Source organism: Phaseolus vulgaris, chromosome 6 (assembly GCF_051622355.1).
Source record: "Phaseolus vulgaris cultivar YP4 chromosome 6, ASM5162235v1, whole genome shotgun sequence".
NCBI classification, from domain to species: Eukaryota; Viridiplantae; Streptophyta; class Magnoliopsida; order Fabales; family Fabaceae; genus Phaseolus; species Phaseolus vulgaris.
This window is the reverse complement of record NC_143503.1, coordinates 33,385,898-33,412,052: the sequence shown is the minus strand read 5'-3', so window position 1 is coordinate 33,412,052 and position 26,155 is coordinate 33,385,898. Positions and strand designations below refer to the sequence as shown.

The 26,155-nt window shown below is 35.5% G+C and overlaps 3 protein-coding genes across 3 annotated transcripts; 2 read left to right on the top strand and 1 right to left on the bottom strand.

Moving 5' to 3' along the window:
* Positions 1–5,296: 5,296 nt before the first annotated feature.
* LOC137832383 (Galactose oxidase/kelch repeat superfamily protein) lies at positions 5,297–9,079 on the top strand. The gene has a single exon (XM_068640522.2). The coding sequence runs from the start codon at positions 6,103–6,105 to the stop codon at positions 7,318–7,320; it is 1,218 nt and encodes a 405-aa protein (XP_068496623.1). The 5' UTR covers positions 5,297–6,102; the 3' UTR covers positions 7,321–9,079.
* LOC137832382 (outer envelope membrane protein 7) lies at positions 8,532–9,079 on the top strand. Its single transcript, XM_068640521.2, has one exon. It carries the CDS (start codon positions 8,608–8,610, stop codon positions 8,824–8,826), a length of 219 nt encoding a protein of 72 aa, XP_068496622.1. The 5' UTR covers positions 8,532–8,607; the 3' UTR covers positions 8,827–9,079.
* Positions 9,080–10,582: 1,503 nt separating this feature from the next.
* Positions 10,583–25,446, bottom strand: CUL4 (cullin4). The gene is made up of 17 exons (XM_068640520.2): positions 24,985–25,446; positions 23,858–23,973; positions 23,391–23,737; positions 20,960–21,140; positions 20,646–20,768; positions 20,271–20,558; positions 16,296–16,421; positions 16,045–16,146; positions 15,896–15,949; positions 12,676–12,782; positions 12,524–12,584; positions 12,291–12,422; positions 12,046–12,183; positions 11,859–11,939; positions 11,630–11,710; positions 11,043–11,123; positions 10,583–10,949 (listed from the first exon to the last, which is right to left on the bottom strand). The coding sequence occupies exons 1-17, from the start codon at positions 25,214–25,216 to the stop codon at positions 10,836–10,838; spliced, it is 2,364 nt and encodes a 787-aa protein (XP_068496621.1). The 5' UTR covers positions 25,217–25,446; the 3' UTR covers positions 10,583–10,835.
* Positions 25,447–26,155: the final 709 nt, after the last annotated feature.

Here is a 26,155-nt window from a genome sequence, read left to right as displayed (position 1 = left end):
TTCTTCTTAAGAGTAAACACAAATCCCTAAAATTGTTTGCTAAAATAACATGCGTACAAGCTATTCTAATTTTAAAATTTAATTATGACAATTGAAATAAAAAATCAAAATTGTATAGTGTGATTAATAAAGTAACAAAATTATTAACAACCATAAAGAATATTTCATGTCCACTTAAAAGAAACTGATTCTCTCTCTTGAATGTTGGAATAAGCTAAATAGAAGAGTGTATAAATAGGTGTGCATTTATGTTCATTTGTGTACATCATATAACACACAGTTTCTCTAATAAAGGTTTTTCAGTTTTCAATTCCAACTGTCATTTAATTCCCAACAAAGTGGTATCCAGAGCATAGGGAGGGGACTTGTGTGGTTTCCTGGCAGTGAGGGTAAGACTCTTGCTGGAACTTTGAGCAGAGGAGGATCTGCTGGTTTGCAAGCCAAGAATTGAAGGTTGACTGCTGTAGGTGATAGCTGTCATGGCTGCATTTGGTGTGGTTCTAGGGAGTCTTCCAGTGTTTGATGGGAAAGATTATGATGATTGGATTGTGAAGATGGAAGCCATTCTTGGTTTTCAAGAATTAGAAGAAGCTGTCAAGCTTGAAACAGAGGAGCAGAAGAAAAAGTCTGAGAAGCAATCAAAAGAAAATAAAAAGATTGATTGCAAGGTACGGATGTTACTGCATCAGTGTGTCTCAGCGGCCATTTTCCAGAAAATCTCAAAAGCTGAATCTGCCAAGCATATTTGGGACATACTAGAACAAACCTATGGAAATACTGGTAGGGTTAAGAAGGTGAGGTTGCAATCACTCAGAAGACAATTTGAGTTGCTGTCCATGACTGATCAAGAATCAGTGTGTGATTACTTTGGTAAAATCCAAGCAATTGCAAATTCCATGCGAGGCTGTGATGAGCAGCTGCCTGATTCAAAGGTGGTTGAGAAGATTCTTAGAACTTTGACTCCTGCTTTTGATCACATTGTTGTGGCAATTGAAGAATCCAAGGATCTTGATGAAATGACAGTAGAAGAACTCCAGAATTCTCTTGAAGCACATGAGCAGCGGTTACTTTCAAGAAAAGGTAAAGAAAAGGTGGCAGAGCAAGTTTTCCAGGCTCAAACTGCTGGCAGAGGCAGAGGAAGAAGTGGCTGGAAAAAGAAAGGAAGAGGAAGAGGAAGAGGAGGTCAATCAAGTGACTGGCCTGCTTCAAGCAGTCAGAACCAGAGCCAAAATAGTGTGCAGAAGCAGAAATTGGCTGCTGGTAGAGGGAGTCAAGATCATGGATCCAAGAAATTCCAAGATAAAAGAAAACTGCAGTGTTATAATTGTGGAAAGTATGGTCATTTTGCAGCTGAATGTTGGGGAGCTGATAACAGTAACAACACTGGAAAATTTTCCAAGAAAGATGAAGCACATCTAGCTCAAGAAGATGAAGATTCTGATTTAGATCAAGTATTATTGATGGCCACTACAGATCAAGATGAAGATGCTTCAAGTTGGTACTTAGACACAGGCTGTTCCAATCATATGACTGGAAACAGGGAGTGGATTATTGATTTTGATTCTAATGTCAAAAACAGTGTGAGATTTGCAGATAATAGTATGATCTTTGCTGAAGGAATTGGCAAGGTCAGATTCACTTGTAAAGATGGAAGAGTTGGTTGTATGAATGATGTCCTATATGTGCCATCAATGAAGAATAATCTTCTCAGCTTAGGCCAACTACTGGAAAAGGGATTCAAAATGTCAATGGAGCAGAATTCTATCAAGATCTATGATCAGAAATCAAGGTTGGTTCTTAAGGCACCTTTGTCTAAAAATAGGACTTTTAAGACTAATCTTAATACATCAACTGCACAATGCTTGTCTTCAATTGGGAATAAGGAGGAAACAAATCTGGTGTGGCACTACAGATTTGGCCATTTGAATTTCAAGAGTTTGAACCAACTGAGCAGTAAACAAATGGTCACAGGGTTGCCACCAATCAACCTATCTCATAAGACTTGTGAAGGTTGCCTATTTGGGAAGCAATCAAGAAAGAATTTTAAGAACTCTGTACTGCAAAGAGCAAAGAAGCCTTTGGAGGTTGTATACTCAGATGTATGTGGCCCTCTTGATAGCAATTCACTTGGAGGTAATAGGTATTTTCTTACTTTTGTGGATGAATTCACCAGAAAAATCTGGATCTACCTATTAAAGAAGAAAGGTGAGGTGTTTGGAAGATTTGTAAAATTTTGTGCTAAGGTTGAAAGGCAATCAGGCTATGCCTTAACCATTTTCAGAACTGATGGAGGTGGAGAATTCAATTCCAAAGAGATGGAAGAATTTTGTGCTGCAAAAGGAATTGAACATGAAGTTACAGCTCCTTACACTCCACAACATAATGGAATTGCAGAGAGAAGAAATAGAACTTTGCTTGATATGGCAAGGTGCATGCTTAAAGGCAAAGGGCTGCCTCATAGCTTTTGGGGAGAGGATGTCACCACTGCAGCCTATATTCTCAATAGGTGTCCTACAAAAAAATTGGAGGCAGTTGTACCAGAAACAATTTGGTCTGGACTTAAACCAACTGTTAGTCATTTGAAAATTTTTGGTTCCTTGTGCTATAGGCATATTCCATATGAGAAGAGGAAGAAGTTGGAAGATAAGAGTGAAGCTCTTATCTTAATTGGATATCATCCAACAGGTGCTTACAGGTTGTTCAACCCAGTAAACCAGCAAATTCTCATCAGCAGAGATGTTGTTGTAGATGAGAATGCATCCTGGAATTGGAGTAAATCTGTAAAACAGATTCATTGTTTTTTAGAAGACAGTGGACAACAACAAGACGAAGAACATGAAAATACTGTTGAGCCAGAATCTAGAAGATCACAAAGGCAAAGATTTCCTTCTTCCAGATTAACAGGTCATGAAGTTTACAGGGATAATTTGATCACTGATGAAGGAGAGTTGGTTCACTTAGCATTTGTGGCAGACATTGAGCCAATCACTTGGAAGGAAGCAATAGTTGATAGAAAGTGGAAGAGTGCAATGATTGAAGAGCTGGAATCACTGGAGAGAAATGAAACCTGGGAATTAGTGGCTTTGCCAAAGGGAAAAAGACCAATTGATGTCAAATGGGTTTTCAAGATAAAACTCAAGTCTGATGGCAGCATAGCCAAGCATAAAGCAAGATTAGTTGCTAAGGGTTTTCTGCAGAAATATGGAATAGACTACACTGAAGTCTATGCACCAGTGGCCAGATTGGAAACCATTAGATTGGTGATTGCTGTGGCCAGTTCTAGAAACTGGAAAATCTATCAAATGGATGTTAAATCTGCATTCTTGAATGGAATTTTAGAAGAGGAGGTTTATGTGACTCAGCCACCAGGTTTTGAAGCAAAGGATGCCAACCACAAAGTGTTCAAACTTAAGAAAGCACTTTATGGACTCAAACAAGCTCCTAGAGTGTGGAATAAACTGATAGATTCGTTTTTGCTCAAGCTAGGCTTCACAAAGTGTTCAGTAGAATATGGAGTGTATGTAAGAGAGTCACAAAGTCAAAGCTTAATCTATGTATGTCTATATGTGGATGATTTGTTAATCACAGGGAGTTCAATGACAGAGATTGAGCAATTCAAAAATAGATTGAAGGCTGATTTTGAAATGACAGATTTGGGAATGCTTAGCTATTTTATGGGAATGGAATTTGTATACACAGATCAAGGTATTATCCTGCATCAAAGGAAGTACATTAATGAAGTGCTCAACAGATTCAATATGAATCAATGCAATGGAGCTAGGGTGCCTGCTGCTGGAAATTTGAAACTGACAGAAGCCTTGGAGGAGATTGCAGTAGATAGTACTTTGTTTAAACAGATTGTTGGAAGTTTGAGGTTCATCTGCAACAGCAGGCCTGACATAAGCTATGCAGTTGGACTAATAAGTAGATTCATGTGTAATCCAAGAGTCTCTCACATGGCAGCAGCAAAGCACATATTGAGGTATCTTAAGGAGACAACAGGGTACTGTTTCCAGTAAGCTTGAATAAATCTGAAGACTGTTTGGAGGCTTGGAGTGATTCAGACTGGTGTGGTGATAAAGTGGGAAGGAAGAGCACCTATGGATATTTTTTCAAATATTTGAAAGCACCAATTTCTTGGTGTTCTAAGAAGCAAACTGTAGTTGCTCTCTCATCTTGTGAGGCAGAGTATATAGCTGCAGCAGAGGCAGCTTGTCAATGTGTTTGGCTTGAATCTGTGCTTAATGATTTAAAACTGGATCATGTCAAGCCTGTGCAACTTTGTGTGGACAACCAATCAGCCATCAATCTTGCAAAGAATCCAATCTCACATGGGAGGAGTAAACACATAGAGACCAAGTTCCATTTCTTAAGGGAACAAGTTGGAAAAGGAAAGTTAGAAGTGAAGCATTGCAACACCAAGGAGCAAGTGGCTGATATTTTCACCAAACCACTTAGACTAGACAGATTTGAAGAACTAAGAGAGTGGTTAGGAGTTAGAAGTGTTGCAGAATTTAGCTTAAGGAAGAGTGTTGGAATAAGCTAAATAGAAGAGTGTATAAATAGGTGTGCATTTATGTTCATTTGTGTACATCATATAACACACCGTTTCTCTAATAAAGGTTTTTCAGTTTTCAATTCCAAGTGTCATTTAATTCCCAACATTGAAAACGTAATTAGTTGAAAATTACCTTCCGATTGAACATAATTTAATTCTTGTTGTTTGGAAAATCTAGTAAGTTAAGAAATTAAAGAAAAGAGTGTAGTATCTAAATTTATCCAATTGAACCTAATTTCTTCCAATTTAAGATAACTGAATTAATTTTTTTCAGCAAAGAGAATATTTTTTTATAAAGTTTAATTTTTAATTATCAATTCATATCCACTATAACTTTTGATTAAAACATTGTAGTTATTAATTTCTTAACTAGACTAGAAGAACATGGGTTGGGAAGCTTTATATTTTGTTTGATACATTGTGAGTAAGTTGAAGCAATTCAGGTTTAGATGAAACAGTAGAGCGTGGTGACCACTGCCATTCCATGTTGTTATTGTAGTGGCTCTGCATTTTTTTAAATGGCGTGTGAAACCAGCAACACCAAAAGCGCGTGGTTTTGTCTCTATGAATCTACACTACGTGTCCGATTTACAATCCATATTTTTTATTCAATCATATTACAATTCTAAATATTATTATTTTAATATTTTTTATATTATTTAATTTTAAATTTATCTAAAATAATAACATAAAAAATCCATACACTATATAAGTTGTGAAATTATCATTTTACATGCTCGAATCTTTGTTTGATCACGCAATCATCACGAACGGGTCATCCTCTTCTCTTGTCCCTATATTCTTGTGCTAAAAATCACAGTGTGCCCCCTCAATCTCATCTCTCTTTGTCCACTTCATTTTTCCCTTGTTTGTTGTGTTATCTCTGTTTATTTGTCTCCAGTGTTTGTTACCACCTTCATAAATTACGGGTTGTCTTTATCTTAGTAAGAGATTTTAAGGGTAATCGCTATCTTTAGTATTCTTCTGCACTGGAATTTCATATATTGTTGAGATTTTTATCTGCTGTCTCTGAGGTGTTGTTTCTGGTGGGCCTTGAATAGGGAAATTTGTTGTTGGTGTAAATTAAGAATTTTGGGGTCACCTAAAGTTAACATCTTGATGAATCTCATTTGGTAAAGGTGTTGGCTTTTGATTAAGAGGGCATGTCCACGTATTTGTGATGTGTGAAGTACTTTTGTAAAGTTGGGAATTTTAAGGAGTAGATTTTTGTTTTAGTTGCATCCTACATCAGCTTTTAGATCATTGTGGTGGAGGAATTGGTGCTTCTTTTCTTTATTGTGGATTTGATTTGGGGGATTCCTTTTATTTGTCCCAAAAATCTACGAGGGGAATCACTTCAAGTAACTTTGGAATAGATTCTTAACCTCCAGATTGAAAATTGGGTGTCACTATTTGGTTGGATATTGTTGTTCCAACCCATTTGAGAATACAAAAGCATGAACTAGAAGTTTGCTAATCAGTCACAGAAGGTAAAAGTTTTAGTATTTATCAGGGGGTTTTAGCTGTATATTTGACATTTAAAGATGCAGCGTGTTAGATTTTCATCTCAACAGGCACCAGTACACAAGCTAGGGAATCCTCAAATGACATTATCTCCCAAGTTTAGGTTAGCGGTGGTCCAATCTTCTTTGGCAAATCCATCACCTGAGTTAGAGCTTTCTCTAAGAGAGGAACCCTTAATTCCTAGCCTTCCTGATGATGTTGCTCTCAATTGTCTTCTCCGAATTCCAGTTCAAAGCCACTCATCTTGTAGAGCTGTCTGCAAGAGGTGGCATATGCTACTTGGTAACAAAGAGAGGTTTTTCACCAACAAGAAGCAATTTGGTTTGAAAGACCCTTGGCTTTTTGTATTTGCCTACCATAAGTGCACTGGGAAGATCCAGTGCCAGGTCCTTGACCTCAAACACTTTTCTTGGCATACTATCCCTACAATGCCTTGTAGAGACAGGGTTTACCCTCATGGTTTTCGGTGTGTTTCGATCCCCCGTGATGGTACGCTGTATGTTTGTGGTGGCATGGTCTCTGATGTGGATTGCCCTCTTGACTTGGTGTTGAAATATGAGATGCATAAGAATAGGTGGAGTGTGAAGAATAGGATGATCACTGCTAGGTCCTTTTTTGCTAGTGGAGTGATCGATGGGATGATTTATATAGCTGGGGGAAATAGTACTGATCTTCATGAGCTAGATTCTGCTGAGGTGCTGGATCCTCTCAATGGGAGTTGGCGCCCTATTGCCAACATGGGAACAAATATGGCATCTTATGACGCTGCTGTTCTCAATGAGAAACTTCTTGTGACTGAAGGGTGGTTGTGGCCTTTTTATGTCTCTCCAAGGGGCCAGGTCTATGATCCTAGAACTAATAAATGGGAAAATATGGCTGTTGGACTCAGAGAAGGGTGGACAGGCTCCAGTGTCGTTGTTTACGGCCACTTGTTTGTTGTTTCTGAGCTTGAAAGAATGAAGCTAAAGGTATATGAGCCTGAAACCGATTCCTGGGAAGCAATAGAAGGTTCTCCTCTGCCTGAGCAAATATGCAAGCCATTTGCTGTGAGTTCTTGTGATAGTCATATTTATGTTGTGGGTCGAAATCTTCTGGTTGTTGTTGGCCATATCTCTAGACTGAAACCAAAAGAAAGTTGTAAAGAAAAATGGAACTTCGGTGTTCGATGGCATGTAATTAATGCGCCAGAATATTTGTCTGATCTGACTCCTTCAAGCTCTCATCTGCTGTTTGCTTAGTTTTTCATTACCCTGTAATATTATGCTACGAGTGTTGTATGAATAAAATGTAACTACTAAAACTATTATAGGTTTAAACGTTGAAATAGCTGTGTGAAGCAACAGTTTAATCAGTTTTTTGAATTGTATATCAGTGATAGTATCTTGTTATTGTTGCTTGGGCAGTGCTAGTTGTACATCAATATTTACATTATTTTCTCCTTAATGGATGTTTCTATAGTTTCATTTCATTGTCAGTAATTCTAATTTTATTTGTTTCCAAAATCGTATCATGCAATCTTTCAAAGGATAAAAGCAGGTAATACTTACTCTGTATAAGCTAATTAATTTTTACATAAGCTAATTTTATCTTATGAAAAATTGTTTTATTTTCGATTTTATGTTCTCCTCCTACTTATGTTTGTATAGAAATTTATCCAAAGATAAATGTTCAATCAAAGTGTTGTTCTGCAACATGTTAATATCAGGTAATTAAAAAGTGGAGACCAAATTGATGGCCGAATTGACTTGAAGACACTGATATTAGAGAAGATGTGTTAACATCTTCACATATTGGCTTGTTCTGTTAACCTAGACATAGTTCTACACATGTGATGTCACTTTCAAGTGAATTTTGGTATCTGTTCCAACGTTGTGTATGTGCACTGTGGTTACCTTTCCTCATTCTGTCCCTTACAAAGATTTTAGTTGTTTGTTTCATATCAATCTTCTATTTCAAAACACAGTCTATCTTTATCACCTCGCTTCTCTTGATGGTAGTCACTGTCAAAGGTTGGAAAATATGATTCTTGATGTACAAGAAGTTGATCCATTGCAAATGGTGTGCAAGTGGAAGGAGTGGTGCACCTGTAACCAGTGTGTGAACATTGTGAGTAAGTGAGATGCACGCAAAGCTTCATTTGAATTAGGTGGCCAAATTCTTAATGCTATGCAATGAACTTTCTTCCAATGCAACATTTAAGGGACTGTGAAAAATGGAGAAAATTGCTTGTTTTGAGGGACTTTCTTTGCATAATAATCCAGAAATCATAATGATCATTTTAAAAATTATTAAAGTGCAATTACATGAAAGCTTTTATAATTTTTTTTTTATTAAAGTGCAATTAGAAATTGTAGAGATGCAGGAAGAAAAAGAAACATAATGGGCCGAAGTAGTGGCCCAATAAGAACCCGCAGAACAATTATGCCTTACTTGGTAGTTTAGTTTCATTTGGGAAGTTGATGATGATGATTAATCTGTGTAAAAAGAAGAAGTTTGAGAAAAAGAGAGAATAAGAGTGAAAGGAGATGGGTGCGATAACGAGCGCGGTGATAGCAGTGGTGGGAGTGATTTTGGGGTGGATCACAATAGAGATAGCGTGTAAACCTTGTCTTGAAAAGGGTCGCCAAGCCATCGATCGAAGTCTCAATCCAGATTTCGATCCCGACGAAGATGAAGACACCGCCATTCGCGCCCCCCTTAATCCCCCCGCCGTTGCTTCCTCCGCCACCGTCAAAGCCGTTTGAAATTTGATGACGCTTCTCATCTTCTGGCCTGGTATTCAATATCTGTACCCAAAGTGTTTTTTTCTTCTTCTTTGACAGCAGTAAATGAAAAGACTGTTTTTTTTTATCTGGGGTGGATCTGTGTAGTTTATATGAGAATGAAATGGCGAGTTTGGGGTATTAACTCGGTTTGATGTTACTGAATAATAGACTGTGGATGTTGTAATTTACCTCAACCATCGTGGCTGTGAATGTTTTCTTTTGATTGTGTAAATTGCATACAACTGTTAAATGGGATCAGAATCGGATGAATTGGTGAGAATTGAAATTAAATGGTTGGTTTATAAAACTATTTTAGTTCTACTGCCAACCAGCTTCATTTTGTTGGGAGAAATAAAATGGTGATATAATAGTGTAAGGAGCATCTTAAGAAGCAGAATTAAGTTATATTAATGGCAATGTTGAAGTACCCCTTTCACTGGATCTGAAACTCAGCATTTATCTCCTGTTAGCACAGATACAGATGGACCTTCTCAATAGTTGTGGAGAGGGTGATACTAACCTATCATATTCAGATTGTCAAAGATGGATGACATTTTTAGTTTCAGTTTGTTTTTCTTTTCAAAGTTTTTAAAATCTATAGTTATTATACTAGGTATCATATTTCCTTTAAATTTTGTTTGAGCTGTAAAAACCCTAATACAACTGATTCAAGCTTTAGAAAATAAAGAGTTCATACTTATTGATGAAATGTATTAAAATTTTAGTTTTTAAAATTATAATTATAATTAATTAAAAAAATTCAAATGTAGTAAATCAAATGAGAGATATCGTCAAATTAGCATACTGTCTTAGTTTAAAATGATTTAAATTAACGTAAGATTAAGCAATGTATTTGAAAAAAATAAAATTATAAATAAATGAATTAGATAATACAAGAAAAATCTTGGCATAATGAGGAAAAAAATTAACTTAGAAATGCTGTTTCAAGAGTAGGAGTTCAATTTATAATATTGAAGCACATAAGTTTTCATAAAAAACAATTTTATCTGACAATGTTTCGAAGTTATAATGATTACGTATTTAGATCATAAAACACAATTTACACTTGGAATAACTGACTTAAAGGAAAATGGACAGAAACCGGAGAGGATTTAATAGATATCAAATTATTGCACCGTCATTAATTAGAAATAATCCTTTAATGAGAAAATAAAAAATAATTAATACAAGTAAAAAATTATAAAAGACAACACATTACATTGTAATTAAATAGATATAAGGAAAACTTTATAGCATCAATATATTATTGTTTATTTTACTTTCTGAATCGTAATTTGATTTCCTTCTTCCGTTTAGGAGCACGCAAGTAATTAAACTCGGGCAATTTTCTTGTCCGCTAAAAGTAATTGAAGAATTCCTAAATAAATAAAATGTAGCTGAAATGGAAAGCAAAGATTTTAAACCACTTTGATAAGCATCTCAGTCTTAAATCAAACATAAAAATTCAGAAAAAAAAAATTCTAACAGGAAAGAGGAAGCTCTTGATCATTGTTTTGATCAATCTTTTCAGGAAAAAATGACCAACAACAAATAAATAAAAACAGTACAAACAGCACAATTTTGTCACCGTTCCTGCGGCTGAGCAAATAATTTGGTGTACAAGAAAATTGTTGTTCAACATTTAATTATGTTTCAATTCTTAAATGGTTGATTAACGAATAATGTATCCCAGTAAAGGTGTAAACAAAAAAGGCAATGTCTCGGGGAAAAAGTATGATCTCGGTCAATGAAGGTTGTTAATGACCAATTCTTTTGAATTTCTGTATCATTTCCTGGAAGAATTTTGAATTTTGATCTAAATGAAAAGAAATTCAAGGGGTAGAATATGCTTTACAATTAAAGTACAGTTGTCCATAAATGAAGGGAAAGAAAAATAGAGGAGTGGAGAGAATCCGTCGTTACTGTACATATATGACAAGGGTCATTAAACAAAAGAAACTTCAAAATGTGAAATGAAGTAAAATAAACTATGCCAGATAATTGTATATTTGAGGATTGTTCTTGTCCCTCTCCAGATACTCCCTGTCAATCAGGCTTTCGATCCTTTTCTTCAAGTCCGCTGGTTTTATTGGAAATTTTAGCTGTGTCCACAAAAACAAATCACTTCCTCAAATCAGTAATGGGGAATTCACAGACAACACTTGAATTAAATAACCGAAAGGAAATGGCGTCACCTGTTGAAAGAGTTCGGTAATAAGAAGGGTATGACTAAGCACTTTCCTAGTCTTCATTATCCTCACAATAGCAGCATCAACCTGCAGTGAACCGAGCCAGCAACGAAAATATGTTACATCGTAATTATCATTACATGTCTAGTACATAGGCAGTAGCAACACCTAGGTAGCTTGGATACCTGGACATATAGGAAAACATTGAGTGTCTATAATACGATGCCCAACCAAGGCATCTTCCTTCGATGGGTCAGTCAGTAAAATTAGATATACAACTTCCGATATCTAAATTATCATTTCCCAATTTTGTGAACATAACCAAAAATCAAATATTATATTTATATCACAATTAACTTTATGACTTTTAATGATATCAAAAAATTAAAAACTTTAACATGTTTTTCTCATTAAAAGGTTATGCTTCGGAGGTTTAATGTTCATTCCAAGTGTAGACATGGCCATTCATGAAAATATCCAGTACGACCACGCATACAAGTTTCTTATGGATTTAAGGCCGTCATATTCCTTTGTGCATTAGTGCTCTGTTATCTGAGCAAAGAGTGGAGGGATTTTGAGAAAAGAAAATTGACCTGATACTGACGGTCTTGGAAAACTCTTTCAGTGGTGCTTGTGTTCTCCTCCACCGTCTCCTTCAACTGAATTGCATTCACCTGCACTCCCCAATACCATATTAGTTAGGAAAAGCATTTCATAATCATTAGTTAGAGGAGGGCTAAAAACTATGGTAACTGAAACCAGAAAACGTAAATGAAATTTTGAGATTCACTAATTAATGCTCCTAAGTATTGGATATGGTACCTTTATACGGTACAGAGGAGCTGCAAATCCTTCATTAAAAACAAATGAGTCATCATCCTCCACATCTCTACCCTTTGGCAACTGTTGCATGTGCAACAAAAGGAATCAAAATTAGAAATTAAAAATAACTTATAACTGTAAAAACAAAATCATAAACTGGTTATTCTGCAAATGATTACAAACACACCTTTTGTAGGACACGAACTTTCCCACAGGCAAGTGATTGCAGAGTCCTTCTAAGTTCCTTGTCCTCAATACTAGTAGAGTCCTTTATATCTTGAAAACTTAGTTTCTCAGCATCATTGAATAACATCAGAACAACAGTCTGAAGCACACCCAGACATACAGAATTAATAAGAGAAAAATGTGTGCAACACAAGATAGACTACTATAAATGAAAACATATTAAATAATGGTTTTTAAGAGGCCAACCTGAAATAGGGAGACAGCCAGCTCTTTTTTCCCTTTAGGAAACTCTGCCTTTAAGACACAGTGACCTAATGAATTTTGCCACATCAGGCGTCTTCCACTGTATTTGCTTAGATAGAACTCTTTGAAAATATCCTGAAGAAAGAATAATGGAAAGGAAAGAACCGTGTAAAGAAAGTCACTTAAAGTATCAAGGACGCCAACATTTAAAAGAACATTTATGGTGTATGCTGAACCTGGTAAACGTTCAATTCATGAGGAAGTCTAACATCCATGGGTGGATATGTTGGCCAGTACCTACACTCATCCAATAATTCCAATTAGATTCACTGAAAAAACAGAAGCACATAAGAATTATAAATGAAAAGAAAGGGAAAACACAGTTTACCCAGTTGTCAAGACATGAACACTCATTTCAATCCCTGATGGGAGTTTTGTCCTAGCCTGGGATGACTGTTTGAAGGACTCGTTTATTTCTTTTGATAATTCAATGTCCTGAATCAGAAAAAAAAACATAAGTTATAAAAAACAATGGATAGAAAAGCTATATTGATGCATGAAGTTTGTCAGATCATCATAGAGTAGATGTACAAAACTATGTGATCATTAGTTATTAGCTTTTAATGTTGAAGATACATGATTATCCAGATCCATGTATCAGTTATAGTTTTTTATTTACTGCTCTGTAAGGATTTTAATTATAATCAACTCTGGAATGTGTATAAATACACAATCTGTGGGGTGCTTCTTTATTCGAGCATTTACCACTTCGTAACACTACAGGTTCGATGCTGCTCAATTTCCCAGAGCTCTCCAATGTCACGATGCATACTCATCCAAGTCCTGAAAGCTGGATCGTCCACTATAAATCACTGATTCAAGCTGTTTTTACTGTTCACACTATGCTTGTTCCCATAAACTTCAACACATTGGAATAACAAAAAGAAAAAGAAAAAATACACATTTGCTAGGAAGTACCTCTTGCTTTTGTAACACTCTAGGCAAATGTTCTTGATCATCAGTGGGGTGAAGAAGTTTTAAGTATTGGTTTTCTAATAAATTGTGTGTATTCTACATCTCTTTATAATAAAGTTCCTTATTATATTCCTCCTCGTTTTTCGGCGTACTTATTTTGTTCATAATGTCTCCAGAATTAGACAAGTTCTTTGTTCAAGCTGTCAACTCAAATGTTTTTATATGTATTTCCTTATTATATTCCTCCTCGTTTTTCGGTGTACTTATTTTGTTCATAATGTCTCCAGAATTAGACAAGTTCTTTGTTCAATCCATCAAATGTTTTTATTGGATATATTCAAGGCTTAAAATAAATTTGTACCACTCAATCAACAAACGATATATGTTCTTGACCACAATGACACCTCCCACATGGCCAAGATGATTAGTTATTCTCTTTCTTGCAATGGCTTCAATTTGTCACTTACCACATCATCAATTGGACATTATAAATGCTATCTCCATGGAGAGCTAGAAGAGGAAATCTATATGTAGCAGCCTCTTGGGTTTGTAGCTCAAAGGGAGTCTAGCTTGGTTTGCAGATTTAATCTATATCTTTATGGACTTGAACAACCTCCAAGAGTTTGATTTGGACACTTACGTTTTTTGTGCAAAAATTTGGGCTAAAGCACAATAAAGCATATCATTTAGATCCAAAAAAATAATAATTAAAGACTGGTTGAAAAACTCATTTATCTTATAATTATTATACCTGAAATTTCTTTTGTAGTTGTAGCGAATCAATTTATGCAATCCCCCCATACTGACCACTAGGATGCAGTGGTTTGTATTCTCAGGTACATCAAAAAGGCTACTTCAAAGATAATGTCAGATAATGGGTACTATGATGCAGATTGGGCATGGTCTAAAATAGGTTATTGATATAAACTCTACTGCGGTACTATGTGTCAATTGGTGGATATTCTCTCACATAAAAGTACAACGAAAAAAATGTTGCTTGGATCTAGCCAATGATATAGGAGAACCACATTTAAAGACCCATTTCAGTCCCACGGATCTTAATAAAAAGGTGTTGCCCAAACAAGGAGAACCATATTTAGATCAAAAAAAGAAACCAAAGACTGGTTGAAAAACTCATTTATCTTATAATTATTAGACCTGAAATTTCTTTTCTACTTGTGACGAATCAATTTATGCAATCCCCCCATCTGACCACTAGGATGCATTGGTTTCTATTCTCAGGTACATCAAAAAGGCTACTTCAAAGGGAATGATAGATGAAGATAGCTGGGCACTATGATGCAGATTGGGCATGGTCTTAAATAGATTATTGATATACACTCTACTGTGGGGTACTATGTGGATATTCTCTCACAGGAAAGTAAAAAAAATATGCTGCTTGATCTAGCCCATAATATAGGGTTACGGCTTGTTACATGCAGACTTGCTTGGACTATTTCAAAAATTGAAGTCTTATAACATTAAACAATGATTTTGTTTTACGATAATCAAGCAGCCTTCACATTGCGTCTAATCTAATATTTCAAAAACGGACCAAACATGGAAATTAACTGTGAGTAAGTTAATGAGAAGATTCTGCCAAAAGAAATCATTATTGAGTCAGTAAACTAAAATGATCAACTTGCAGAGATCTTGACAAAATCACTTAAGGACCCAGATCCATATACGTGAATTTATACTTAAGGGCCCAAATTCATTCCAACTACCAAGCCTGATGGATTGGAAGCAAATTAGCTATTAACTGTAATGTTCAGGATACATGAACGTTCAGATTCATGTATCAGTTAGAGATTTTTCATCTACTGCTCATTAATATTTTTAATCATAATTAGTTCTAGAATGTTTATATAAATTCATAATTTGCCAAGTGTTCAGTTACTCAATAGCATTTCACCAATATCATAGTACTCAACAAAACCCAACCAAAACCTAATATATGGACTTTCATAAAGAAAGATACTAAATCTTTGTCTATTTCAGAGAGTTCAAAAATACATTTAAATGAGTGATGGGTCATTTGATGTGTCACGTGGGTGGTAAACGCTTATTGACGAATGAAATCTACTAAATAATTTATGCATACTATTGCAACGCTGTAGATTTTATACATGCAAAATAGTACAGTTTGCGAGAAGAGTAATTTTCTGAACCTTTTTTAGTGTCAAATATAGTTTATTGCCTTTTCAAATGAGAATTACAATAAATTTAATAAGCAATAGGATTTCAGTTTAGTGAAATGAATAGTTTCCATTGGTATTCACAAATCTATGTACATGTTTTTATACAACTAAATTCTAGATAAAAAGGCTATAACAAATTTGAATTGATCCTATATCAAAATAACTAGGAAAGCTTAAACCATTGTCCTAATTACAGAAACTAGGAAAGCTAAACATTATAATAAATCATCTAATGATCAAGACGAATAATAATAAGGAAACAGCCTATAGTTTAAATAATCAACAATCTCATGATTAAAAAGGAATTTACAAAATCGAAATCCAAGTTCAACCGTACTGTTGAATATAAAATGTAACCAAAAAATTCTAACCATGTTCAAATTCTCAATGAAATTTTTGGCCAAAAATGAGGTTTAATTCAAAGATGTGTACCTTAAACATCCCTTCTAGTTTGTTAGTGAACTGGCTGCCACACTCAGTCTTCAACTGTATTAACAAAAGAAAACTGTTGATATTACTAAAACTTGTATGAGAAACCATTTGATTATTTCAGAAAATAAATAAGGAAGAAAATCCCTAACCTTGGAGATCATAGATTTCTCGGCATCAATAGAAGCACTCTTTCCTAACAGCAGTCTTTTTGCAAGATCTTTCTTATAAAATGCCTCAAACACATCCTTGCCCTGTAACAACAAAATGCCAAGAAATCTTGCCAATATCAGTATGGAAAAGAAAGATCTGTAGAAGTGCATGATAGCATCATGAGCATAAACAAAAAAATACAGGGAATAAGGTGTTGTTAGCTACTCCACCAATGAAACATCCAACATACCTGTATGAACCTGAATAAAACCAGGACTTTATCAAGTGTGCCCTCTAACTCTTCTTCTGAAGTTCCCTTGTTACCTGCACGGAGTTTCTCATCTAAAAACTTGGCAATCAACTCGGCAGGTCGGTTCTGGTGAGGGAAAAAAATAGGAAAGCAGTTAGTTGATTGCAAATCACTTGTAAAATAAATCCCACATAAATGTAAAAAATAAAGACCTAAGCCGAACACCAGAAAGCACATCTTCACAAGCCCTCTAATGGACAAAAGATAGTATTATTAATCAACAGCTTGCACAGATACTCAATCACAGGAATGAGAATGGCCAAAATTGGAATTTTGAAGTTTAGGCCACGAGGTAAAAGGTATGCCAAAAATCAAGCTATCCGCAAGGTGAGAAACAAACAGCACAATGAATTTGCTTAGCATTATATATGTATATATTAAAAATTCAAGGAATTATACAGTAATAATGTTTTCCTAGGTTGTAGTGGTTTTACATGACTATAAAAGTATTATGTACATGAATGTTACACTAAAACCCATTAGTTATAGAATTATGAATATAGAGTATGATCTATACAGTATGTGGGTGTTCCTTAATGGGTTTTTTTTTTCTATGTTTCCTCAGTAAATGGTAAGCTTGCAAAGACAATGAAGAATTCCCATTGTTGGTTTCTGTTAACACCCCCACCAAACAGGGCCAATGGCTAAATTGACTTGAGCCCTGGGAGAACTTAATTTAGGCACCCTTATGCCACTTCATCCTTTTTCTTGAGGTCCATTCACAAGTCACTTTTCATCTCTGCTCAGTGATAGTACACTGAAATGTTCCAGATTCATAGACCTAACATACCTCTCTCTATCTTGATATGTTTAATACAATATACAGTTCATTTACTCAGGAGGTGAGCATAGAGTGCAATTACCATGCATGAGGCAGTTGTTGTAAGAAGTGTGGCAGTTTTACAGACAGTCTTTTCATAATGTAGAGTGCAATAACTAATGTGAGGCAATTATGTTAGAACTTTAGGATGGTTTACAGGGAAGAAGCAGGGAATCAGATTTGGTGTGTATAGTATTCTGAAATTTAGGCTGGAAGTCTCTTGTAAAGTAAAGCATTCTGCAGGAGCTTTATGCTCTGGACGAGCCTTGGCCCAGTATTTACTAAATAAAGTCTATTGAGGAATTTCACCACCATGTTTGAGATTATTATGTAACAGTGGATAGGATATGTACTCTCTCCCCTTGAGTATATTCTTCTGTTAAACTCAAAAGGCTTTAGCAGAAAAAAGAAGGAAGTGTTTCTATAGCAGTGCACTTTACAGCAATTCTCTCACAGTTGGTTGGAGACAAATGACATATGAGAGGATATTTTTGCTTTATAGCTACACAAGAGGCTTTTCTTTTAAAGTTGAATATTTCATCCTGGAAGTCTCATACTGTGGGCGTGGTGGTACTAGAGAAGGTCTTTCAATTCATTCATGTGTAAGTCATGTATGGGAATGAGAATCAAGGTTACTATGTACCCATATACACCAATCCCAGAAAGTGTTGGAGAAAGGTCTCTGAGAAAGGGTGAAGAGCATCTCAGGGCAAACAAGGAAGGCTTGGATGGTGGCAGAAAACCTAAAATAAATACTATAGCTGATGAATCAGGAAAGAGGTATGAGGAATAATATTTGTAAAAAGATATAAATTTATAAGAGAAAGCATATAGAGCAGTGGGCTTAGACCGTGGGAACCGGATACATACAGCAGCAGCACCCCCTCTAGATTTGGAAAGACTTTACAAAGACTAAGGGGGGTGCATTCAATTGGGATTTCAATATATTTTTTTACATAAAAAAAAGTCATGTAGATTTTAAAAGATTTTGTAAGAATGTAATGAATTTTTGAAGATTTTTAAAAAAATCTTTTATGATTAGGATTTTGAAATTTTGATTCTAAAAAATTTATAAAATATGAAATCATAAGATCTGAAAGGATTCTATGGATTTACAAAAAATTTAAACTATTTCAAGTATTTAAAAAAATAAATGATAAGAACTTCATATTTTTACCTTTTCACAGTGAAATACATCTATACCTATCATCCTATTTTGCAAAATTTCGTGAATCAAAGTGCATTTCAGTGCTATGGTAATGGAAAATTTTAAGGACTCGGTAAGTCATAGAACAACATAATGTATAAAAGTCAACTAAGAAATGAAAGAGCTTATTCTCATTGATTGAAAAATTATATATAATAATAGTAATGGTCGTAACCCAGAAATTGATTGTAGGAAGCAATAAACCCGAATAATAATAGAAAACAATTACTTGGATGTAGAAAAACATATAAAACTGACAGAGAGAACTCTACAATTGTTGTAACTATTGAGATTGACAAAAGTCTGAATGAGAGTAGAAAGTCTCATATTTGGATGAGCTTGCTTCATAGGAATGGTATTTTATGTACAAATAAAAGTCGCAAAAATCACAAAATCCAATAAAGAAAATAATCCATTGAAATTTGTATGATTTTGTATGCCAGATGATTTTTTTTTAGTCTTTTAAAATATTAACTGAATACCACTAGATTATGTTGCCTTCTAAAACAATCCTAATAGTCTTTGATTGAACACCGTAAGATTTTTTTAAAGTTTAAAAATCTTGATTGAATACCACTAGTCTCTTAAAATATTTTGAAATCCCAACTGGATGCAATCCCGTAAAAGCTACAACAAATGTAGTGTAGGGAGATTTCTTGAGGTTCTTCCCATGGTTCAGTTCTCATACCACAAACCTAACCTGTGCAAGATGGGAATAGATTATTATAGAAGACCCATATATACAAACCCTCTTCAATTTGAGAGGGCTTGGGTGGTACATAAGGCATACATAGACGGTCGAGAAAGGTTGGAGAGCCAATGGAGGAATCAATGTCGAACTGAGGAACATGGACATGAGGAAATGGAATAAATTTACGTTCAGTGATATAAGAATAGATGACCCAAGGTTAATGGGGGTATTAAGAGGAAACAGGCTAACCTAAACACAAGGAACCTATTCCTAGAAAAGCTGGAAAAGGATTCAACAAATGAATTTCAAGGAACTTTGAATCAAGAAGAATTAACATGGCATCAGAAAGCCAGAACCCAATGGATAAGAAGTAGGGATAGCAATACTCAGTATTATCACATGAAAGTTATTGCCCTGGTGGCAAAGAAATCCTAATGTTCAGTGATGATGCAAATGAGGCATGACAAGAACTGGAGAATTTGTAAAGGCTAGATCACTAGAAATTCAATTGCTAATGTGCAAAGAAATAGGACTGCTCTGTAATTCCTTCAAACATTTAGTCTGGATCTTCTCTTTTAGGGGAATTTCTCTTTCTCATTCCACTCAATTAATGACTCTACTTTATCTTTTTAGGAGGATTTATACTAAGCACTGATGTACATGTTCTCCTTCCTATTAATATATTTTTTTCATTGAAAAATATATGAAGGTGACTGCTACACTGCTATAACATATAGGAAAGAAGGAAAGGAATGAAAGGAGTTCAATGGCCTGAAAAGGATAATAGCTTTATTGATCTATGCAGCAATGGCATCTATCACTAGCAGATTCCGGTTTTATAAAGCTATAGAAGGTATAATTAGGTAGAGGCCTCGTTCTAAAACTACTATCTTACAGTTCACAGATTCTGTTATTGAAGTCAGTGTAAGCAGTAAAGCTACAAACTTGGAAGTTTGAACAAAAAAATAACTTAGCTTTGAATAAATTATAAAAACAGAAAAATCAAGTCAACTATCTTTTACAGCCATCATTTTGCGCTATTAGGATTGCCAGTCACTTACACATAATATATAGCAGATAAGAATTCTTATTTATGCTCATATTAGGTTGAGATATTTCCAGAAGGTTGACTGGGGCTTTCTATCTTGGGTTGGGATATTTATTAAATGGAAACTAACACCACAAAATGAGAAGTACCTGACGAAGATTGATGAGATACTCAAATGAATCTTTGATGGTGTTACAGAATGCTTCATTCTTGGAAAAACTTTCTTCCCATGTTGTGTCAAGAGAAGCCTTAAATTCCAAAAGGGATGAAACCATATCTTTATCTTTCTCCTCGTCCATAACAATGCCCTGACCAGTTCTCCTGATGTATGAACTAATTGCCTGCCTCAGTGACTCAAGGGCATTGACCCTTAAAAAGAGTGAATACATTCTCTGAAGGTCTTCAATACGATTCCCATCCATAAGCATTGCGAAGCCCTATATAAAACACAAAATAACATTTAAGCAATGGAAAGAAAAAAAAAATTACCAGCTCAAACTCCAGTAGTTGACGTTAATCAAAACCTTATCAAGAATGGCAGGTATATGACGTTCAAGAAGTTGTTTTTCTGCTGTTGCTATCAATGGCTTCCTAGTACTTGCATCCAAGTAGATCAAACATCTTTCATGTTCTTCTTGCAATCTTATCTGCAAAAGGTCCAGCCAAAAACATACCAGCAGTAAGTACACAACGTGGACAAGGGAAGAACTGACAATGAAAGATAACTTTTATTAGTAGATAAAACTCTAATATCGATTGACATAATCCATTTATTAAAGAATTAGACAAATAACTAAAGCCAATAAAATAATACAATGGGTTAAGGAAAAGAAAACACCTCCACATGCTTCAAATAATCTGGAACATCTGATTGCTGCATGTATTTTACACCTTCAGCAGCATAAAATTCAGATGTGCATTCAAGGAATGGCTTCTCAAAGCTTTCTGCATAAATTCCCAGAGCAGTAAACATCTTTAAAAGATGGTTTAGAAGGGTTCTATCCACTGCTTCACCTTTTCTGAGAAGACAAAAGAAAAAATATGTAACACACGGCACAAAAGGATCTTCCAGCTAACTTTCTGAAACTCAATAAGAAAGTATAATTGTAATAAGAAAATGAAGTCTTATATTTTATGCAAAGATCCCATATGTTAATAAAACCCAACCGTTTGCATATTCCACATACAAAAGTTGCAATAGATTTAAATAAAATAAATAATAGTTGACATTCCAATATATTTTGATTGGATGCCCAATTGAAGTGATTACATAGGTCACTACCCCGGTAGTCAAAAACGTGATTCATTCAAACCATAAGATCATACGACTCTACGATCTTCTTCTCCCTCTCCGATCTCGCATCACCTAGAAGTTGCGATTTCAATGTATCGTGTGGGATCAACATTGTAAATTGCAACTCGCGTGGGAGCGGCGAGTCTTGCGATGCAATCCCTCTCACAACGGCACCTCTCTCGAGCTCGACACTTTGTGGCAATCTTCCTCACAGCAGTAGCGCCTTTTGTAGACTCGACATACCTCATGGCAATGCTTCTAATAACGTTAATGTTACTCACGACAAAACCTCTTGCAGCCTCGACATACCTTGCGGTGGCGCCTCTCGCGGCCTCATCATACCTTGCAATGGCAGCTCCTCTCGCAGCCTCGACGACGCTCCTCGTTGCACCATGCATGTGACACTTCTTCATGGCATCTCTTCAGTGAGTATCTAGGATTTTATTGGGTTGGGATGCTTGACCCAATTTGTACTTTCAAAGCCCAATTGCATCATGGCATTGCTCTCTTCCATAAAGTATGGGAGGTACAAAATGTGACTCCCTCTCTTCCATAAGTGAAAAACTGTCATTGCCTAGACAAATCAAGAAACCACGAGCCATGCTCCATTGAACAACTACCGATCTCCCTTGGTTAAAATATGTGATGACTACGACTCTCCTCTCCCTAAAACATAAAAAAATCCTCTTTTTCTTCAACTATTTACTTTCACTTTCAAACTCCACTCACTCATTCCAATCCATCTTTCTCCCTTTGCTTTTTTTGCTTTTTTTCCACCGCACCGTACCACTTTGTTCTTCAGTTTATAATAAACCAAAATGGAGTCCAATTACACTTCCTCTGTTCTTTTCCATCCCACCACAGTACAACACTGTTTTTAAATCAAATTGCACTACACCCAAGGTGTAGTACAATCCATTTTGCTCCCTCTATTTATTCCATTGCACCGCAATTCTGCACCCTCAATCATTAAAATAACTTCAAATCCAACTTCAAACTCCTTTATACCCGTTGCTCCCAAAATGCTCTAGGAAATAGGAATGATATATCTTGGAAGCATTTTATCTCAGGTGCTCAGGATACTAGGAAACTTCAATGCAAATACTGTCAAAAGGCAATAACAAGGGAAGTTTATTGGTTGAAGCATCACTTGGTTGGTAGTACTCAAAAGGATGTTGGAGCTTGCATGGATGTTACTGATGAAGTGAAGAAGGAAATGTGGGAGAAGACAATGTCATTCATGTTGCGACCGATAATGTAGCAAACTACAAAGTTGTTGGTCAAATGTTGATGGCAAAGAGGAAAAGGCTATTATGGACACCTTTTGTTGCACATTGTGTTGACCTAATGTTGGAGGATCATGAGAAGATCTCAATTCATGAGGAGACAATTCCAAAAGTAAAATAATTACTAGTTATATCTATTAAGAACTTCTCTAATTTCTCTACTACATCACAAAAGGAAGAGACCTGGTGAGGCTGGGTATTATCCCTCACTTTTTGGGAATAAAAAGCAACCATCCTAGGTCATTTTGCTAACCTAAAATTTAAATGGCCACTCCCCTAGAACTATATACACATTTGAATATCCAAACCCACTAGCAAAACATGCCCAATTAATATCAAGAGCAAAAATCTTAAGAAAGATAAGGGTAGAGGAATGTGTTTAGTCGTGAACTTAAATAGAAATCAAATTAGTAATTGTAGTTTGGAGAATGATATTTTGTGATCAGTGATATCACTATTGGCAAGTGTATTCAGCATGTATGCAATTAATTGCATACAAAAAATTAAAGGAATGGAGGCAGGCACAAACATAGAGAGAGAGAGAGAGAGAGAGAGAAGAGCCAACAAAACCTCCACCCCACCTCACCCATACATACATGGATAGAAATATGGAACATTTAAACATTAGGCAGCATGTATATGACAGTTTTCCAGTCTTTACAAAATTGAGATTGCAAAAATGGACTAACCTTTCACTTTCAATCATTCGAAGAAGACCAGTAACAGTTTTGTGTTCTACTTCAGGAGACAATGAAAGATGTTTGCGGAAAAGTTGTAAGCCCATGTCCCATAATGACCGGACATTTGCCGTTTGTTTCACATACGTCCTATCCAGATACAAGGCTATACCACGAATCATCAACATTTGGTCACAAAGATCCTGCCAACATCTCTCAACTAGAGACAGGAAAACAACCAAATCTGGGCTTTGGCCAACCAAAGACTGCAGCGCTGCAGATATATGTGATTCACACTCCTTTTCTATTCTTTGATAAAGATTTCCACCCATTTTATAAAGGCATAGATCATTCACAGCCTACGGAGATTATAAGTTCACATGAAATACCAATCAGCTGGTCAAAGATGAATATTCACATGTCTAAATCAACCGCGATAGCAAAAATAATAATAATAATTACAGAAATTCCATTATTACCTGATAAAGCTTCTCCAAGTCACAAGAGTTTGGTTGCTTCAAAAATATAGCACAAATGGCAGACTTTAGTTTTGCCCATGTATCCTCCTCAAAATTCGTGGGCAATGTTGGCTTAGCTACAAAAGAAGAACAGAAAAAAATTAGATAGAAATTTAGAAGCCATCCTATTCATAAGCTACAAATTAGATATTATTTATATATACAACAACGTCAATGAATTTTCAACAGAAGAGAATGAAGATAGAAATATATGCTAAATAAAAACAAACTCAAAGCACAGCCAAGTTAACAGGCCTATCCAACATAATCACAAGACAGGCACGAGGCACTTAAGAGTTTCAGACCAGGAATCTAGAGAGAAATGTGATCAAAAGATCACTCAAAATTAAATAAACAACATGATATAACAGTCTAACGGTAAGTCCGTAACCCAAGCTACAATCACTATCTTGGAAATGGCAGCATGCTATCGTGCCAACAAAACTCAAAACCACTAGGAGAACATGTCAGAAAAAGGCAGACAATGGATATCATCAACATCCACTAGCTCGATCCAGATTCCCGTAATTTCTTACAGCCGAGCTTTCCACAGCAGCATCTATAAAACAGTATTATCCACGATAAATACAAAACACATATACAATTGATTAAAGTTCCCTTGTCTAACTTCTCGCAACGCTGAAGTGCAGAAGTTAAGTTCAGCTTCCTGTCTCCTTCCCGTATAAGTGTTTATTGGGAAATTCATCCGCACAGGGCCATTATCTTACAACAAGAACTGTTTTTACTTCCGCTAAGGGTTTGAAACTCATACTCGCTAAGGTTACTAATCTACGGCACTCTAGACTCCAATACGACGACAAGAAGCTAGAACAAAGCAAAAGAAAGCTAAATAGAGGCAGAAATGAAAGCTGGAACAGAACGAATGTAGAATCTTGAGAAGCAGTTCGAGAACAATTACAGATCAAAAGCAATAATTAAGTGCAAAAACCTAAAATTAAGTAGCAGAAATGAAGCGAGGAAGAATTGGAGAAGAGGAAAAGGGGCGTTATTGGGGAATCGGAGAGAGAGAAACCCTCGAGAAAAGATGAGGAAGGGTTAAAAGCGAAGTGGAATGAATCGGAAGGGACCTTTGTGGAGCTTGATGAGGAGCTTCTTGGCGGGCTGGGGCGGGGTGGCTTTCTTGCGGGAGAGATTGGCGGCGCGGGCATTGGGGAGATCGTCGTCGAGAGGCATGGGGGAAGAGTCCAAAACGGCGTCGTCGGAGGGGGCGCGGAGGAGAAGCGACTTGGCCTTTTTCATAGGGGGTGGCGGCGACGGGGAGGAACCAGCGGTGCCCGACCGTTTGGTGGGGAGAGACATCAAATGGAGAGAGAGGAAGAGAGAAGAGAGAGAGAGTGATCAACACACCATTGTGTTTATTTGCGTTTGTGTTTGTGTTGTCACCCAAACTATAGAGGAGAGCAAGGGAAAGGGAAAATAAACAAACAAACACACGCACCAAGCTAAAAGCTTCGCTTGCGAGAAGCCTGCACCCTTCTCATGCCATAGGTTACACACAAAGCATATCCTTTTCATTTTCATTTTTTTTTTATTAGGTCATATTTTAATCTTGTTTTTCTTTATTCTCCTTAATTTTAACTAATATTTTGGGAACGAAATTGAAATTAATGTTTTAATAATTAACATGTAGTTCTTCTCTAATTCAATGAAGAAAGTTTTGAGGGGAAATTGGAAATTCATTTCTCCTACAACATAATGGTATTTCTTTAAACAAAGTTGAACAAAAAAAAAACTTTTTAAGAGTTAAGGATAAAAGAACTTTTAGTTTTGTGGATTAAGAGTATGGAGATAAAAGAATTTACTTACAAAATTTAAAATATATTTTGGAAGAGAAATGATCGTGACATATTCTTTTAACTTATTGTTTTGAACATATTTATATTATGGACCAAATTTTTATGACTTACACATGTTTGAGATTTTTGTTTGTTATTTAATAAATCTCAATTATTATTTTATAATGTCCTAACAATTTTAACTCATAATAGGGACAAAATTATTGTTGACTCTTATAATTATAAAAAATTGTATTGTTTGGAAACTTATTCTTGTTTCTTTTTTTAAACAATAAAAGTAAGAAAATTAAGTACTTGTTTTTGTGTTTTTGGTTTTCCATTGTTAAAAAAAACTAAAAAGTTTTTTTTTAAAAAAAATAAGAATGAAAATAAGAAAAAATGTTTGGAACATACTAATTTTAAAAAAAATTATACACAAATTACAATACTAAAAAATTATTAA

Excerpts from the sequence above, each read along its gene's own strand:
- LOC137832383 (XM_068640522.2), top strand. The coding sequence starts at position 6,103 with ATGCAGCGTGTTAGATTTTCATCTCAACAGGCACCAGTACACAAGCTA.
- LOC137832382 (XM_068640521.2), top strand. The coding sequence starts at position 8,608 with ATGGGTGCGATAACGAGCGCGGTGATAGCAGTGGTGGGAGTGATTTTG.
- CUL4 (XM_068640520.2), bottom strand. The coding sequence starts at position 25,216 with ATGTCTCTCCCCACCAAACGGTCGGGCACCGCTGGTTCCTCCCCGTCG. Across the intron at positions 16,147-16,295 it reads TTTTATTCAGGTTCATACAG|GGCAAGGATGTGTTTGAGGC; the intron begins GTATGTTGGATG and ends TTGTTGTTACAG. Across the intron at positions 10,950-11,042 it reads TTACCGAACTCTTTCAACAG|CTAAAATTTCCAATAAAACC; the intron begins GTGACGCCATTT and ends TTGTGGACACAG.